Raw genomic sequence first — 19,722 nt, forward strand, 5'->3', positions numbered from 1 at the left:
TATTTGTTTTTTGTTTCCATGGATGGTTTGAGTGGTAGTTTATTATTCTACCCGATGCAATAGTTTTTGCATACCAATTCAATGCAATCTTTCCATTTCTCCGATGGATCTCTACGTCTAGGAAGGCAATCTTGGCATTGTTCTCTTCTTCTTTCGTAAACTGTAGTTCGGTATGCTGCGCGTTTAGAGTATTCAGTATGTCTTCCACGTCCTTTATCTTTACTATTGCAAATATGTCATCTACATATTTTTTTATTTATTTTACATGTATGTTTTTGCCTTTCAATTCAGCTAAACTGTTGTCCAAAATTTTGTCAAGTACGATATCAGCTATCGTTGGGGATAATGAATTACCCATGGGCATACCATAAATTTAATGGTAAAAAGTATTATTGTATGTAAAATAGTTGTTGTCCTGAAGAAAAGTTCAAGAATCTTCTGGAATTGCTTTCTTTCAATATTTGTATGCTCTTCTAATTTATTCCACTTTTGTATGGTGGTGCGTATGGCTAGGTGTATTGGAATGCTGGTGAATAAGGATATAACATCAAAAGAGATTAGCATATCGTCGTCTAGAATTTGAATGTTCTCTATTTGATTTCTAAGTTGGAAAGAGTTTTTTAGGTTGTAATCTTCCGATACTATATTTTTTAAAGTATTTCCAATATATTTAGATAAACTGAAACAAGGTACGTTCGTGGACGAGGAAATTGGTCTAAGAGGTAAGTTTGGTTTATAAGTCTTAGGAAGTCCGTACAATCTCGGTGCGTTGGCGACTGATGATGTCAATTTGTATTTCTCTTTCACGCTGATTTTTTTCTGTTTAAACAGGTCATTTATAATTAAATTATTTTTCCGCAGTAACTTTTGGGTGGGATCACTTCTTATAGTTTTGTACGTTTGCTTGTCATTTAACAACTGCCCCATTTTCTGTTCACAGTCTTTTTTATACATTAATACAGTTTTGTTGAATTTATCTGCCTTTGTTACTATTATGTCATGTTTGTGTTGGCTAACGAATTTTTGGGTGTCGGCGTATATCTTTAGTAAAAATTTAGATCGACACGATGTTACAGCACGTGTGTTCCGGCAAAAATTGAGGGCACTGAAGGATTTAATTGTGAAATTAAGCGTTTTTGGAAAGGTACAATGTTGGATGTACTCGATTAAATGGCAAAAAAAGGTTTGCCACACGCACACATATTGATATGGCTGGTACGTAAAATAACACCGGGCGAGATTGATAGCGTCATATCAGCCGAAATACCAGATCAAACCATCGATCCAGAATTATTTGAAGTGGTAACAAAAAACATGATTCACGGTCCATGCGGTGAAATAAATATGAATTAACCATGTATGATCGATGGGAAATGTTCAGAGCGATATCCAAGATCATTAATTTCCTATACCATAACAGGCAATGACGAATATCCATTGTATCGACGTCGATCATCTGAAAATAATGGTAAAACGGCGAAAATAAGAGTACGCAATCAAGACATCGAAGTTAAAAATCGTTGGGTCGTGCCATATTCACTGATACTGTCAACAGTTTTTCAGGCTCACATAAATGTTGAGTACTGTAACTCAGTAAAGTCTATCAAACACATTTGTAAATATGTGAATAAAGGAAGTGATATGGCTGTTTTTGAGTAGATGGTAAAAATAGAAATGATGAAATCACTCAATATCAAATGGGGCGATACATAAGCAGTAATGAAGCAGTTTGGCGTATCTTTTCGTTTCCTTTGTACGAAAGACATCCTGTTGTTGTCCATTTGGCAGTTCATCTGGAGAATGGTCAACGAGTTTATTTCACTACTGATGGAGAATGGTCAACGAGTTTATTTTACTACTGAGAATGTACAGCAGAGAGCAGCACAACCACCAGCAACTACTTTAACTGCTTTTTTTTAATTTTGTGAAATCGACACATTTGCCAGAAATTTGATATATGTTGATACACCGCAATATTACACCTGGAATGCATCATCGAAAAAATTTCAACGGTGTAAACACGGAACACCAGTTGATGGTCATCCAGGTATTTTCCAAACAGATGCCTTGGGCAGGATGTATACGGTACATCCCAACAATGCTGAATGTTTCTATTTGCAAATGTTGTTGGTAAACGTTCGAGTACCAAAATAATTTCAGGATCAAAGAACAGTTCACGGCAATTTTTGTCAGACATATCGCGAAGCATGTCAGCTCTTGCATTTGTTAGAAGATGGCACTCATTGGCACGCAACACTTCATGATGCATCGATTTAATCTCATCCACAGTAAATACGAATGCGATTTTCGATTATAATATCAACATGCATGCCATCGAATCCAATTGAATTGTGGAATAAATATAAAGATTACATGATTGAAGATATTTTAATTCGGATGCGTTGTAGAGCAATGGATCCTGATTTGCTGACTACATTGGAAATGTACAATGAAGCTGTGATAATAATTGAAGATATGTGTCTTTCGATTGCCAATAAAGCATTGGGGCAGTTAGCTTTGGTTTCACAAAATCGTCCAATGCATGATTTATTCGATGGAGAGTTGCAGCGTGAACAACAATTCGATTGCGATGATTTACGTACATTTGTTCAATTCAACATCACCAAATTGAACAATCAACAAAAGGATATATATGACAGAATCATGCAAGCTGTTTCTGATAACACTGGTGGATTATATTTTTTGGATGCACCTGGCGGCACCGGAAAAACCTTTGTGATTTCATTGATTTTAGCAACTATTCGATCGCAACAGAAAATTGCTTTGGCACTCGCTTCTTCTGGAATTGCTACAACTTTATTGGATGGAGGACGAACAGCTCATTCAGCTTTAAAATTGCCATTGAATAGACAGGTGGTTGAAACTCAAACCTGTAACATGTCCAAAAATTCAGCGCTAGCAAAAGTTTTGCAACAAGCAGCGGTCATTTTATGGGATGAGTATACAATGGCGAACAAAATAAAATTAAAGAAAAAAACTTTTTTAAAAATAAGCTTTTATTATTTGGTTAATAAAATTAACTAAAAAGTAAACAATAAATTGACTCTAAAGAAATATAACACTTCATAAGTTCATTGTAAGCTTAAACAATAATTAGGCTTTTTCGTCTGCGACAAAAAAATTCTATATCGTACATAATTATATATTTTTAACATTAAAACTTTACACCTAAATTATTAAATCTTACAGTTTATATCACAGTCGAAATTCTTCTAATAAAAAACGTGTTAAATTTTGATGGTATAATTAAGAACATTTAGGATCTCATTTTCTTGCTGTCGCAATGTAACACGCTTTTATTAGAACAATTAGGACTGTGATATAAACTGTAAGCTTTTATAATTTAGGTGTAAAGTTTTAATGTTAAAAATATATAATTATGTACGATATAGAATTTTTTTGTCGCAGACGAAAACGCCTAATTATCGTTTAAGCTTACAATGAACTTATGAAGTGTTATATTTCTTTAGAGTCAATTTATTGTTTACTTTTTTGTTAATTTTATTAACCAAAATAATAAAAGCTTATTTTAAAAATTTTTTTTTTTTCTTTAATTTTATTTTTTACTTTTTAGTTCGTTTTATTAACAAGTAATAGAAGCTTGTTCTTAGAAAAGCCTTTTTCTTAAATTTAATTTAAATATGATTTTTTTTTTTTAATTTTTAGTAGGGTAAAATATTGTTTAAATTAGTTACGTAAACTTTACTTAGTTATTTGTAACGTTTCTCATTCTATCCATTTCTTTTAATGCATCAACATTACAGGGTTTATTCGAAGTCAACTTCGAACAGTCAAGTTCTTCGATTCGAATACCTGCTAAAGACCTAACTCGGCTTTTGACAGAGAGCACATATAAAATTGTGTCAAACAGTGTTAACTAACTTAAAATCATATTTTATTGTGACTTGGCCTATGTGGTGTTCAGTTTACAACTACTCATTGCAGATCTCTGCTCTGTGTGTTAGATCTGTTTTAAAATAATAGCCGTATTTTTTTTTACACGTAAACGTCTATACGCTTATAATTTATATGGACTGCTAAGCGCCAAACTTTAAATACACCTCTGAAGTTGCTGCGCATAAAATGTGTACTAATAAATTCCAATACGCATTATACGCAGATGTAACTGAAATATGTGTTTTTGTTTCACCCCCTACACTAATTCTATGTATTCTATGTGTGTCCACAATTCATCGCAACTGATTTGGCTATATGTTATACACAGGCATACAACAGAGGGGCGTGTCTCCGCTTTTCGGTACACGCTGTAGCTGTAACTAGTTGTTTAACCACTGCCGCTAGATGGGTCTCCTAAGCATTATGTAAGCGAGGATAGGCGTTTTTTTCACGCGCAAACGTAAACCTATACGCGTGTATAAAAAAACACGGCTAATATTCCAACTTTCGCTTAGCTAAAATTCCATCGCCAAAAATCTGTAAAACAAAATCAAGTACGCAGAAAAGTATGCAACACTTACCGATAAGAGCCTAACCGCGTTAGCGTTCGTTGTATCACAGAATTTTTACACTTTGAAAATGACGGCTGTTGTTTGCAAAGTTGCATTCCTTTGAGTGTTCGTTTTCACCATCTGGATTAACAAAGTCATGAGCCTGGGCATTCGCGCAATTTTAGCGATGTAAATTGCATGGCGCCAGCGCCAATGCGGTGCCAGCTCAATGGTAGCTCATTGACGAAATGACTCCAAGCGAATTTTTGACGCTACTTAGTAGTGAGTGCGTAGTACATTTTACTTGCGCTATTGAGTGAAACGACTTTTGTGTGTCAGGCACGAGTTTGGTGTTATTGGCGCTACTGGCAATGATGACACTGGGCTGTTGACGGTAGGGCTGGTAGTTCAGATTTTGAATCAGAGAAAGAATTGATGACCCGTGTAAATTATTATGGCTTTGGCCGTGTAAATTATTATGGTGTATTTGTATATTTTAGATTTAATGCACAATTAATATGTGTGTGTTTGAGCGGCCAAATAATAACAGTAGTATTGCTAAAGTGCTGCTTAGTTGATGGAATGTCGCTAATTTCCTAGCGATGATCAGCAGATTGTCAATATTTCGTTCAAAGGACGCGTGAAATTACCACATCTGCTCAAATTTTCCAAGATTTTCCATTCTTGATTTAACTTAAGCTGTTATGCCAATATTTTTCAGCCAGCTTTTTCAAATAGGTAATTTTTCCAAAAGCAAAATAAATTACAGAAAAGATTACAGAGTTAAACAGCCTTAAAAATTTAGCTATGTTTGTTATACACAGAAATACAACAGAGGGTTGTGTCTCCGCTTTTCGCAAGCGTTGAGATTCACCACGCGTGACACGCGTGATTCATCACGTCCAAATATCACAATCCACGGATAGGTACCGGCGAGTTTGTATGGGACTTAGCCTGTTATGCCAAAGTAAATACAAATCTTTACCGATAACTGTGTTATCGATTAATTTATCGAATTCTAACAAAGTAATATTGCATTGTCATCGGAGTTATACATGTGTGCAAAATTTCAGCTCAATCGGACACCGGGAAGTGTATCAAATTTAACTTGCAAGATTCCATTACAGACAACAAAAGTGAAACTAAATAAAAGCTTATAAAATCATTGGAAGCATTAAATCGAAAGATGCAAGATTTACGTGGAAACCGAAGGCTTTTTGGTGGTGCTTTAATTTTATTGTCAGGTGACTTTCGACAAACATTGCCCGATATTCCACGATCAACACTGGCAAATGAGATCAATGCATGTTTGAAGTCTTCCCTTTTGTGGCGATATGTGAAAAAATTAACATTACACATAAACATGCGTGTGTAGTTGCATATTGATCAGTCTGCAGAGCAGTTCTCGAGGCATTTGTTAGAGATCGGAAATGACAAAATTCCAGTCGACAAAACAAATGGTTTGATTACATTGCCAAGTAATTTTTTGTACAATTATCCAATCAAAAGAAGAATTAATTGAACGAGTGTTATTGCTCAAAATTACGTGAATCACCATTGATTGAGAGAACGCGCAAAAATGTAGGATGTCAATGTAACATGTACATGTCAATGAAATCAATCATCACATTCTGAAAAAATTTCCAGGTGTGGTGACAACATACAAATCAGTGGATAGCGCAATGAATCAAGATGACGCAGTGAATTATCCCGTTGAATTTTTTAATTCATTGGAACCGTCTGTTATGCCACCGCACAGTTTAAGTTTGAAGGTCGGCTCATCAGTTATGTTATCACACCTGAAATCCCAATACTAACCAATGGCGCACATTATGGCGTAGGCATAAGTAAGTTAGACTTAAAAGTTAGTTGGTAACAAATGAATATGTTTTAGATTAGTCGAATTAGTGAGTGCAACGAGTGCACAATAAATCAATCTCATTATCAATTTAACTAAATTTGTGTGTTTCCTTTGGTCGGTAAACAGTGAGTTCACCGCAACGGGACCGTAACGTTTGCCTGTTTTAGAAAATTCTACCTCGCAAAATCCTGCAAAATGTTAAAAAACCCTGCATAGGTAAAATCCTGGTTTTCTAAAATTTTGCTTTTCCATAATCCTGGTTTTCCACAATTCTGCTTTTGCTAAATCCGACTTGACAAATTCTGCTTTTAGTGTACTTACCGACATACGCAGCGAAAGTATTCAAACTCATACACAGCGATTTTAGAAATCAAATAAACTTTATTCGTAATATGTTTTTATATATGTATGTATGTGTGTACATATGCAACTCTCTTCAAATAACTTGGTTGATTTAACTCATTCCATTTTTTAATAACTCTTCGTAGTTGCTTGTTTTTTTTATACTCAGTTGAGCAGAGCTCACAGAGTATATTAACTTTGATTGGATAACGGTTGGTTGTACAGGTATAAATGAATCGAGATAGATATAGACTTCCATATATCAAAATCATCAGTATCGAAAAAAAATTTGATTGAGCCATGTCCGTCCGTCCGTCCGTCTGTCCGTTAACACGATAACTTGAGTAAATTTTAAGGTATCTTGATGAAATTTGGCATGTAGATTCCTGGGCACTCATCTCAGATCTCTATTTAAAATGAAAGATATCGGACTATAACCACGCCCACTTTTTCGATATCGAAAATTTCGAAAAACCGAAAAAATGCGATAATTCATTGCCAAAGACGGATAAAGCGATGAAACTTGGTAGATGAGTTGACCTTGTGACGCAGAATTAAAAATTAGTAAGATTTTGGACAATGGGCGTGGCACCGCCCACTTTTAAAAGAAGGCAATTTAAAAGTTTTGCAAGCTGTAATTTGGCAGTCGTTGAAGATATCATAATGAAATTTGGCAGGAACGTTACTACTATTACTATATATGTGCTAAATAAAAATTAGCAAAATCGGATGAAGAACACGCACACTTTTAAAAAAAAAAATTTTAAAAGTCAAATTTAACAAAAAATTTAATATCTTTACTGTATATAAGTAAATTAAGTCAACATTCAACTCCAGTAATGATATGATGCAACAAAATACAAAAATAAAAGAAAATTTCAAAATGTGCGTGGCTCCGCCCATTTTCATTTAGTTTGTGTAGAATACTTTTAATGCCATAAGTCGAACAAAAATTTAGCAATCCTTCTTAAATTTGGTAGGGGCATAGATTCTATGACGGTAACTGTTTTCTGTGAAAATGGGCGAAATCGGTTGAAGCCACGCCCAGTTTGTATACACAATCCACCGTCTGTCCTTCCGCTCGGCCGTTAACACGATAACTTGAGCAAAACCCGATATATCTTTACTAAACTTAGTCCACATACTTATCTGAACTCACGTTATCTTGGTATAAAAATGGCCGAAATCCGACTATAACCACGCCCACTTTTTCGTTATCGAAAATTACGAAAAATGGAAAAATGCCATAATTCTATACCAAATACGAAAAAAGGGATGAAACATGGTAATTTGATTGGTTTATTGACGCAAAATATAACTTTAGAAAAAACTTTGTAAAATGGGTGTGACACATACCATATTAAGTAGAAGAAAATGAAAAACTTCTACAGGGCGAAATCAACAGCCCTTGGAATCTTGGCAGGAATACTGTTCATGGTATTGCATATATAAATAAATTAGCAGTACCCGACAGATGAGTTTCTGCATCACCCTGGTCCCTATTTTTGTCGATATCGCGAAAACACCTTCACATATACATCTAAGGGCCACTCGATTTTAAAACCCTCATTAATACCTTTAATTTGATACCCATGTGGTACAAACACATTCTAGAGTCACCCCTGGCCCACCCTAATGGCGATATCTCGAAAAGGCGTCCACCTATAGAACTAGGGATTACTCCCTTTTAAAATACTCATTACCACCTTTCATTTGATACCCATATCGTACAAACACATTCTAGAGTCACCCCTGGCCCTCCTTAATGGCGATATCTCGAAAAGGCGTCCACCGATAGACCTAAGGCCCACTCCCTCTTAAAATGCTCAGTAACACCTTTCATTTGTTACCCATATCGTACAAACACATTCTAGAGTCACCCCTGGTCCACCTTTATGGTGATATCTCGAAAACGCCTTCACATATACAACTAAGGCACGCTCCCTTTTAAAATACTCATTAGCACCTTTCATTTGATACTCATATCGTACAAACAAATTCCAGAGTCAGCCCTCGTCCACCTTTATGGCGATATCCCTAAATGGCGTCCATCCATAGAACTATGGCCTACCCTCTCTTAAAATACTTTTTAATAGCTTCCATTTGATACACATGTCATACAACCACATTCCAGGGTTACCCTAGGTTCATTTTCCTACCTGGTGATTTTTCTTATTTTGTCTCCATAGCTCTCAACTGAGTATGTAATGTTCGGTTACACCCGAACTTAGCCTTCCTTACTTGTTTTTAATTATGTTTCTTTTCTTTCTTATTATTTCGCAATTTTCCCTTCTTTGTATTTGAGTTTTCGCATAAATAAGCTCTTTTTGTAAATTTTATACGAGTTTATAAAATTGTGAGGTACTTTCATCTACAATGACTTTTAGTCTACGATGTATAACGGTATTTCTAGTTCCAGCAATTCGCAAAGAACATGTGTACATACATACATATGTATGTTCATATGGGTGGAATAATAAAATAAAAAATTATGTGTACACAGTGTTGTATTTAAATATATTTTAAAAAATGTTAAAGTGCACACTTTTCAAAGTAATGTCATGTCCACTTTAACATTTTTTATATTACATTTAAATACAGAATTTTCTAACTCGGGATTCTGAGAAGCAGAATTTTAAGAAATCAGGATTTTAAAAAAGCAGGATTTTAAAAAAGAAGGATTTAAAAAAAAACAGGATTTTAAAAAGCAGGATTTTGCTTTCGGGATTTTGCAAAAACCGGATTTCGTTACCAACCCCACCGCAACTTTATTTTTTTAACAGTTCCCCTCTTGAGAACTGTAAGTTACATACATGAAATAAAAATGAATGTGCCACTGAGATTTAATCATGTGCATCTATTATTTATTATTCTTCAATTTTCGACTTTAGGTAATTCAACAAGAACCTGAGCTGTAAATAGTTTAAGCTTAATTTAAACAAATTCTTCGAATCAGCGGCGGAATATATCCAAATAGATCTTGCGTGTCACAAAGGGGCCGGCATGTTTAAGCCAACAGCCCAAACTCCAAACATAAAAGGCCGCCCTCGCATATTTTCTTATATTGGTTAACAGTGTCAGTCAAACTGTTTATATTAACCATACAAATGAACATCGCTGGAATAAATAAACATTTTGACTGGCAAGCGGTATTGACCGATTATGTTATTTTGTAAACGTATCCCGCCGCAGTTTCCAGCTTCAACCAAAAGGTAACCTGAAATTATATATATATATATAAATTTATGTGCACACTCTTTGTATTAAATAAAGAGATATTATATTAATTAAATTCTAATACCACACTTTTCTTCTTTTGTGCACTATATTTTGACCGGCACCATCCCTGAGCTGTGGCCCGACCAAGATAAGGGTTTTATAAAGAAGTGTTCTATAGGTGAACGCCATTTAGGGATATCGCCATAAAGGTGGACCAGGGCTGACCCTAGAATTTGTTTGTACGATATGGGTATCAAATGAAAGGTTTTAATGAGTATTTTAAAAAGGGAGTGGGCCTTAGTTCTATTGTTGGACGCCTTTTCGAGATATCGCCATAAAGGTGGACCAGGGGTGACCCTAGAATTTGTTTGTAGGATATGTGTATCAAATGAAAGGTGTTAATGAGTATTTTAAAAGGGCGTGGGTATCAAATGAAAGGTGATAATGAGTATTTTAAAAGGGAGTGGGCCTTAGTTCTATAGGTGGACGCCTTTTCGAGATATCGCCATAAAGGTTGACCAGGGGTGATTCTATAATGTGTTTGTACGATATGGGTATCAAATTAAAGGTATTAATGAGGGTTTTAAAAGGGAGTGGTGGTAGTTGTATATGTTAAGGCGTTTTCGAGATATCGACCAAAATGTGGGCCAGCTAGACCCAGAACATCATTTGTCGGGTACCGCTAATTAATTTATATATGTAATACCACGAACGGTATTCCTGCCAAGATTCAAAGCTCTTGATTTTGCCCTGCAGAACTTTTTCATTTACTTATACTTAATAAGGTAGGTGTCACACCCATTTTACAAAGTTTTTTTCTAAAGTTATATTTTGCGTCAATAAACCAATCCAATTACCATGTTTCACCCCTTTTTTCGTATTTGGTATAGAATTATGGCATTTTTTTAATTTTTCGTAATTTTGGATATCGAAAAAGTGGGCGTGGTCATAGTAGGATTTCGTCCATTTTTTACACCAATACAAAGTAAGTTCAGATAAGTACCAGAACTGAGTTTAGTAAAGATATATCGAAAGTTATCGTATTAACGGCCGAGCGGAAGGGCAGACGGACGACTGTGTAAAAAAACTGGGCGTGGCTTCAACCGATTTCGTCCTTTTTCACATAAAACAGTTATCGTCCTAGAATCTAAGCCCCTACCAAATTTCAGAAGGATTGGTAAATTTTTGTTCGACTTATGGCATTAAAAGTATCCTAAACATATTAAATGAAAAAGGGCGGAGCCACGCCCATTTTGAAATTTTCTTTTATTTTTGTATTTTATTGCACAATATCATTACTGGGGTCGAATGTTGATATAATTTACTTATATACTGTAAAGATATTGAATTTTTTGTTAAAATTTGACTTTAAAAAAAAAATTTTTTTAAAGTGGGCGTGGTCGTTCTCCGATTTTGGTAATTTTTAGTAAGCATACATACAGTAATAGGAGAAACGTTCGTGCCAAATTTAATCATGATATCTTCAACGACTGCCAAATTACAGCTTGCAAAACTTTTAAATTACCTTCTTTTAAAAGTGGGCGGTGCCACGCCCATTGTCCAAAATTTGACTAATTTTCTATTCTACGTCATAAGGTCAACATACCCACCAAGTTTCATCGCCTTGTCTGTCTTTGGCAATGAATTATCGCATTTTTTCTGTTTTTCGAAATGTTCGATATCCAAAAAGTGGGCGTGGTTATAGTCCGATATCGTTCATTTGAAATAGCGATCTGAGATGAGTGGCCAGGAACCTACATACCAAATTTCATCAAGATACCTCAAAATTTACTCAAGTTATCGTGTTAACGGGCAGACGGACGGATGGACGGACATGGCTCAATCAAATTTTTTTTCGATACTGATGATTTTGATATATGGAAGTCTATATCTATCTCGATTCCTTTATAACTGTAAAACCAACCGTTATCCAATCAAAGTTTATATTCTCTGTGAGCTCTGCTAAACTGAGTATAAAAAGATATTAAGAAGAATTAAAGGAATCTTACTTTTTAAAAATTATTGAAATTTGCTTTGACATAAAATAAAATTTAAAATTTTATAATGCAAAATTAGACTACATATAAAAATTTGTATGCAAAATTCCAGCTTCACCATCCACATATTAGTCGAAAAGGATTCTTAAAATTGTATCAAAATTGTGACAACAAAAATAAACAACCAATAAGAAACCTCTACCATTACAAATATATAACAACTCCAAATTCTACATGGTGCAATAGAAATTTTTTCTTCTGTTAAACTATAATACTTCAATATAAATAAACAACTATCAAAAATTTTCTATAAAACAACTCTTCAATCAATTTAAATTAATTACAATCGACAACTAGAACATACAAATTGTTTAAACTATTCAATCAACTATTCCATAAAGAAAAATATAATGAATTGTTTTTATTAAATTATTATGTGTGTGAGTAAAATTTTGATCTTAACTCTAAAGATTTATTAAATTTTACAAGAATTTAAACATTTTACTTAATTTGTGTAAACTTCTTCTCCAGTATATAAATAAAAACCTTTATCAATTATGTATACAAGAACTTTCACAACAACAAATATACTAACCCAAAATACAACAATAACCTCATTTTCAATAAAAAAAAAAAAAACAAAAAAAAACAACACAAAAAATGGTGTGTTCAATTTATACTTATTATTTAAGAATTCATGAGCTTAACACCGGCTTATAATAATTGAATATTCAATTATTATGTTTTTCTAAGAGAAACTGAAAAGAAAGAAAGAAACCAACCTCACCAACGAATAACTTTACCACATGATGATATACGAAGTATGGACTGTGAATAAAGACAAATATGCAAAGAAGGCAATTGGGATAAGGTTTACAACTAAGGCATGACGTGGTTGAATGCGTTTGTAAAATCCCACTCCCGGGAGAAAAGGCTTTGAAGAGATTTATAAGGTATAATCGAGTAAGTTGTCGCCTTGTCCGTCCTGATGTCACGTTGTTTAAATTTTTCCCAAGTCATTTACTAAATTACAAAATTAAAAATTGCTTAAATAAATGTTTTCATACATTTAAAGCAATAAGGGTAATCTCCGCTTAAAACTCATACAAATAGACAACATTGGTTAATTCGTTGTAGTTCTATAAATAGAACAAAAGGCAACAACAACTAATTTCTTTGAAACCGCCTTACCAACGCAAAACTTTATCACATGATGCTATACGAAGTATGGACTCTGAATAAAGAAAAATATGCAAAGAAAGCTATTGCGATAAGGTTTACAACAACTAAGGCATGATGTGCCTGAATGCGTGCGTAACACTTCAACCATCGTAGGAGTGCGGGTTCAAATCCCACTCCCCGGAGAAAAGGCTTTGAAGATATTTACAAGGTATAATCGAAACAGCTGTCGCCTTGTCCGTCCTGATGTCACGTTGTTTCAATTTTTCCCTAATCATTAAATAAATTGTTAAATTAAAAATTGCTTAAGATAAATGTTTTCATAATTTAAAGCAATAAAGGTAATCCCCGCTTAAAACTCATACAAATAGCCAATATTGGTTAATTCGTTGTAGTTCTATAAACAGAACAAAAAGCAACAACACAAAATTTCTTTGCAACCGCCTTACCAACGCATAACTTTACCACGTGATGCTATACGAAGTATGGACTGTGAATAAAGAAAAATGTGCAAAGAAAGCAATTGGGATAAGGTTTACAACAACTAAGGCATGACGTGGCTAAATGCGTTTGTAACACTTCAACCATCGTAGGAGTGCGGGATCAAATCCGACTCCCGGGAGAAAAGGCTTTGAAGAGATTTACAACGTATAATCGAAATAGCTGTCGCCTTGTCCGTTGTTTAAATTTTCCCCCAATTCATTAAATAAATTATAAAATTTAAAATTGCTTCAAATAAATGTTTTCATATAACATGGACCCGGGTACCCCTAGAATGTGTTTATATAATAAGGACATCAAATGAAATCTGTTGATGGGTGCTATAGTACAGGATAATTTTCATACCCATGGGTGACTAGGGTCTCGATGGCCAAGACGTGGACCCGGGTACCCCTAGAATGTGTTTATAGAATATGGATAAAAATGAAAGCTGTTGATGACTGATTTAGTAGAGGATAATTTTCATACCCCTGGTTGATTAGGGTCTGGAGATATAGGCCAAACGTGGGCCCGTGAGCGCCTAGACAATGTTTTTACATTGTGGGTAACAAATTGAAGCTGCTGATGAGTGCTTTAGTACAGGGTAGTTTTCATACCTATTGGTGACTAGGGTCTCGAGATATAGGCCAAAACGTGGATCAGGGTAACACTAAGATGTGTGTGTATTATGGACATCAAATGAAAGCTGTTGCTGAGAGCTCTAAAGTTCATTGTGATATTCGATTTAGTCGCATCAACCTGGCAAAACTTATAAATATGCATGCGAAGCCGAAATAAAGACAAGAATTAATAATACCCACATACCTATTTACATACATACGTCCTATTCGATTTGCCCGAAATTTCGTATATAAATTTGCCTATATTAGTATTTACGATGCTTTTTTCCGGGAAGTATACCAGAGACAGGACTGGGACTAGGCTTAGGACTAGGACTGAAACAGAGACTGAGACTCGGAGTGGGACTGGGACTGAGATCCGGAATGGGACTGGAACGAAATACATACCACCCTCTGGGACTGGCAATAAGAGATGAAGAAGAAGGAGAAAAACTTAAGACAAGAGAAAAGAGAGAAGGAGACTGAGAAAGAGATAGAAGGAGATGAAGAAATGAGATGAAGCGAAAAATACGGAGGTAGGAGTGAATAAAAAGATTGGGAAAAAGTGTAGAGTGGTAGGGCAGAGTTAGACGGAAAAAGCTTATTAAAACGTATGCAGATAGGCCATATTTAGGGCAGAACAAAGTCTGCCGGGTCTGCTAGTATTTGTATAAAATTTATAAAATGAACAGATCTTGTGTGTATAGGGTTATCTACTTTATTTAAATATACTATTTTTGTGTAAATTATTTTTGAATTACTTTATTTTGAATATTATTATATAAAAAAGAAAATTTTCTTGTCAGTCTTTATACATTTTCAATGTGGTTATTAATATTTAAAAATTTAAATAAATATAAAAGAAAAATTTTTTATAAATAAATTAGTTTATGATTTAATACATTTGCATCTTATCTGAAATTTCCTATTAGACAATAGAACTACAAAAGAAAAATAAGAGAGAAATGTGCATACAAATAAAATCATAGTTCTAAACATATTTTCAACGACAAATAATTGTTCTTCTTAACCAAGAACGCATAAAAATTGGTGAAACAAATAAATACAAATAAACTTTTTAACAAATTTGAACAATGAACTAAATAAATGAAAATACAGCAAGATACATATCGACTATACGAGCACAGTTATAAAATTTTCATTAATGCAAATCTAAATTAAACAAGTAAGGAAGGCTAAGTTGGGTGTAACCGAACATTACATACTCAGTTGAGAGCTATGGAGACATAATAAGGGAAAACCACCATGTAGGAAAATGAACCTAGGGTAACCCTGGAATGTGTTTGTATGACATGTGTATCAAATGGAAGGTATTAAAGAGTATTTTAAGAGGGAGTAGGTAATTGTTCTATAGGTGAACGCCATTTAGGGATATGGCCATAAAGGTGGACCAGGGCTGACCCTAGAATTTGTTTGTACGATATGGGTATCAAATGAAAGGTGTTAATGAGTATTTTAAAAGGGAGTGGGCCTTAGTTCTATAGGTGGACGCCTTTTCAAGATATCGCCATAAAGGTTGACCAGGGGTGACTGTATAATGTGTTTGTACGATATGGGTATCAAATTTAAGGTATTAATGAGGGTTTTAAAAGGGAGTGGTGGTAGTTGTATATGTTAAGGCATTTTCGAGATATCGACCAAAATGTGGACCAGCTAGACCCAGAACATCATCTGTCGGGTACCGCTAATTTATTTATATATGTAATACCACGAACAGTATTCCTGCCAAGATTCAAAGCCCTTGATTTCGCCCTGCAGAACTTTTTCATTTACTTATACTTAATATGGTAGGTGTCACACCCATTTTGAAAAGTTTTTTTCTAAAGTTATATTTTGCGTCAATAAACCAATCCAATTACCACGTTTCATCCTTTTTTTCGTATTTGGTATAGAATTATGGCATTTTTAAAATTTTTCGTAACTTTGGATATCGAAAAAGTGGGCGTTGTCATTGTAGGATTTCGTCCATTTTTTACACCAATACAAAGTAAGTTCAGATAAGTACGAGAACTGAGTTTAGTAAAGATATATCGATTTTTGCTCAAGTTATCGTATTAACGGCCAAGCGGAAGGACAGACGTACGACTGTGTAAAAAACGGGGCGTGGCTTCAACCTTCGTGCTTTTTAACAGAAAAAAGTTATCGTCCTAGAATCTAAGACCCTACCAAATTTCACAAGGATTGGTAAATTTTTGTTCGACTTATGGCATTAAAAGTATCCTAAACAAATTAAATGAAAAAGGGCGGAGCCACCCCCATTTTGAAATTTTATTTTATTTTTGTATTTTATTGCACAATATCATTACTGGAGTTGAATGTTGACTTAATTTACTTATGTACAGTAAAGATTTTAAATTTTTTGTTAAAATTTGAATTTAAAAAAATTTTGTTTAAAAGTGGGCGTGTTCTTCATCCGATTTTGCTAATTTTTATTAAGCATACATACAGTAATAGGAGAAACGTTCGTGCCAAATTTAATCATGATATCTTCAACGACTGCCAAATTACAGCTTGCAAAACTTTTAAATTACCTTCTTTTAAAAGTGGGCGGTGCCACGCCCATTGTCCACAATTTTACTAATTTTCTATTCTGCGTCATAAGATCAACATACGTACCAAGTTTCATCGCCTTGTCTGTCTTTGGCAATGAATTATCGCATTTTTTCTGTTTTTCGAAATTTTCGATATCCAAAAAGTGGGCGTGGTTATAGTCCGATATCGTTCATTGTAACGACAGCCTGTCTCCATACTGGCTTAAATGAGTGGCAGAGTGTATATGCGTCTATGTGTTTATGTGTTTTATGTCCAGGTCCGTGCCTTAGCCCCAATGTTGCCTTTAACATAATATTAACATAATAACATTAACATTAACAACATTGGCATCATGCTGCTATAATAAATAAAACTAGTATCGCCCGTTGTCGAAATTCGACCAACTTGTATTTTTTTCAACTCACTCTATGCATCCAGTGTTTGGGTAGTGCAATAATGCGTTAATAGTTGAGCAGTGAGTGGAAATATAGCAAACTGATCTATCTTACTTAAAGTTCTCATTAAAATTTTGAATTTGACCTAAGACGTTATAATCTTTGATTGTATTTTCTTAAATTTTCTACATCCTTTTCAAATGTAATTATAAGTTTTGGTGTAGAGCTCCTTAAAAAAAATATAACAAATATGTAAAATCAAATGAAATTTACATAGAATTGTGGTGAAATTACTTGAAATTGAATTGAAAATTTGCTTTTTATACACCATCCGGGAGATACGCCGTTGGCGCGCTAGCGAAGTTAGTTTTGGGTGCTCGGTTCCCCAGTAGGCTTATATCACAAATATAAACTACATATACATATATCGCCCATTTACTTCAATAGCGTCATAATTCAAAAAACACTAAATTTTAGTTAAGAACGAAGAAATGTGCTAAAGGAATTTAACCTATTTCACAACACCTGTTAGGTATGCAATCGGCGCTTTACTATTACATATGTATTTATAATTAATTAAATAAAATTATAATTTGCCATTAATTGTTATAAATGAATTTAGTTAGTTTCAACAAAAGTTAACTCATTATTTGTGATTTTCTTGAAAACAACTAAAATAAAAAACAAATAATCTGTTAAATAAAGACTTTTGTATTTACGTGTAAGTAAAATTTGCCACAAAAAATGGGCCGTTCAAAAATTAATTCTATTTAAGGTTTTCTATTTTAAGTTTTTTAGGATTTTGGTAGAGGCTATTATAGGTAAGTGGCAACATTGGGCACCATATTTGTATGTACGTGAAACATTTGTGCTTTCGAATTTAGCAGGGAATCATAAAGGTTTAGGTGTTTGAAATTCGCATTAGAACACTTAGATAATTGTTCCCAAAGATGGCGCGCTTGTGCACGAACCTTAATTTCGATATTTGTATGAATTGTTCGAATTTACAAAAAACTTTTTCTATTAATTATAAACAAATAGAGTAATATTTGTTAACAAAAATAGGCCACTGCGGCTGATCAATACGAATCGATTCATATAACTTTTATATGATTTTACGTATGCTAAGTATGCGAAACAGCCTATCAATTGATTGTATGGAAATTTTGTTAGCGTATTAATATATAGATAGTGGGTAAAATACTGCCTATGCTAATGATGCCGGTTGCCGTTTTCACCTAAAATCAAGGGACGTTTTTTTATCGTTTAATATACAACGTGAAATTTTCCGATTCAGTCAAGTTGATTTAAATAATAATAAACTAAGTTGAAATAAACGAATATATAATAAAATAAAATAAGAAATAAAATAAATTAGCATAAAAGACAATATAAAAAATTTAATGTTATATTTTTGTAAATTTTTTGTTTTTTGTTCAGTATAAGACGTAATTTATTTAAAATGAGGATTAAATCTGCAAATGCAAAAACCTTTTCGGGCAAATTTGCCATTAATTGTTATAAATGAATTTAGTTAGTTTCAAGCAAAGTTAACTCATTATTTGTGATTTCATGTTTTCTTGAAAACAACTAAAATAAAAAACAAATAATCTGTTAAATAAAGACTTATGTATTTACGTGTAAGTGAAATTTGCCACAAAAAATGGGCCGTTCAAAAATTAATTCTATGCACTGCGGCTGATCAATACGAATCGATTCATATAACTTTTATATGATTCTACGTATGCTAAGTATGCGAAGCAGCCTATCAATTGATTGTATGGAAATTTTGTTAGCGTATTAATATATAGATAGTGGGTAAAATACTGCCTATGCAATACGACCGCCATGATGCCGGATGCCGTTTTCACCTAAAATCAAGGGACGTTTTTTTTTTCGTTTAATATACAACGTGAAATTTTCCGATTCATTCAAGTTGCATTTAAATAATAGTAAAGTAAAATAAGAAATAAAATAAATTAGCATAAAAGACAATATAAAAAATTTAATGTTATATTTTTTAAATTTTTTGTTTTTTGTTCAGTATAAGACGTACTTTATTTAAAATGAGGATTAAATCTGCAAACGCAAAAGCATTTTCGGGCAAATTTGCCATTAATTGTTATAAATGAATTTAGTTAGTTTCAACAAAAGTTAACTCATTATTTGTGATTTCATGTTTTCTTGAAAACATCTAAATAAAAAACAAATAATTTGTTAAATAAAGACTTATGTATTTACGTGTAAGTAAAATTTGCCACAAAAAAATTTGCATTTAAATAATAATAAACTAAGTTGAAATAAACGAATATATAATAAAGTAAAATAAGAAATAAAATAAATTAGCATAAAAGACAAATAAATAAAGACATGTATTTACGTGTAGGTAAAATTTGCCACAAAAAATGGGCCGGTCAAAAATTAATTCTATTTAAGGTCTTTTGGTACGCTACAAATTATTTTGGAACAGTTTTTTAGGATTTTGGTAGAGGATATTATAGGTAAGTGGCAGCATTGGGCACCATATTTGTATGTACGTGAAACATTTGTGCTATCGAATTTAGCAGGGAATCATAAAGGTTTAGGTCTTTGAAATTCGCATTAGAA

The 19,722-nt window shown here is 33.5% G+C and overlaps 1 protein-coding gene across 1 annotated transcript in view; it reads left to right on the forward strand.

Annotated features, from left to right (window-relative positions):
* The first annotated feature begins 2,442 nt into the window (after positions 1-2,442).
* Positions 2,443-19,722, forward strand: part of LOC137235061 (probable serine/threonine-protein kinase dyrk1) — a 112,085-nt gene continuing 94,805 nt past the window's right edge. The window contains exon 1 of the mRNA XM_067758284.1: positions 2,443-2,599. Within this exon, the coding sequence (XP_067614385.1) occupies positions 2,443-2,599 (157 nt within the window). The remainder of the gene's footprint in view (positions 2,600-19,722) is intronic.

Source organism: Eurosta solidaginis, chromosome X, assembly GCF_040869045.1.
Source record: "Eurosta solidaginis isolate ZX-2024a chromosome X, ASM4086904v1, whole genome shotgun sequence".
NCBI lineage: Eukaryota > Metazoa > Arthropoda > Insecta > Diptera > Tephritidae > Eurosta > Eurosta solidaginis.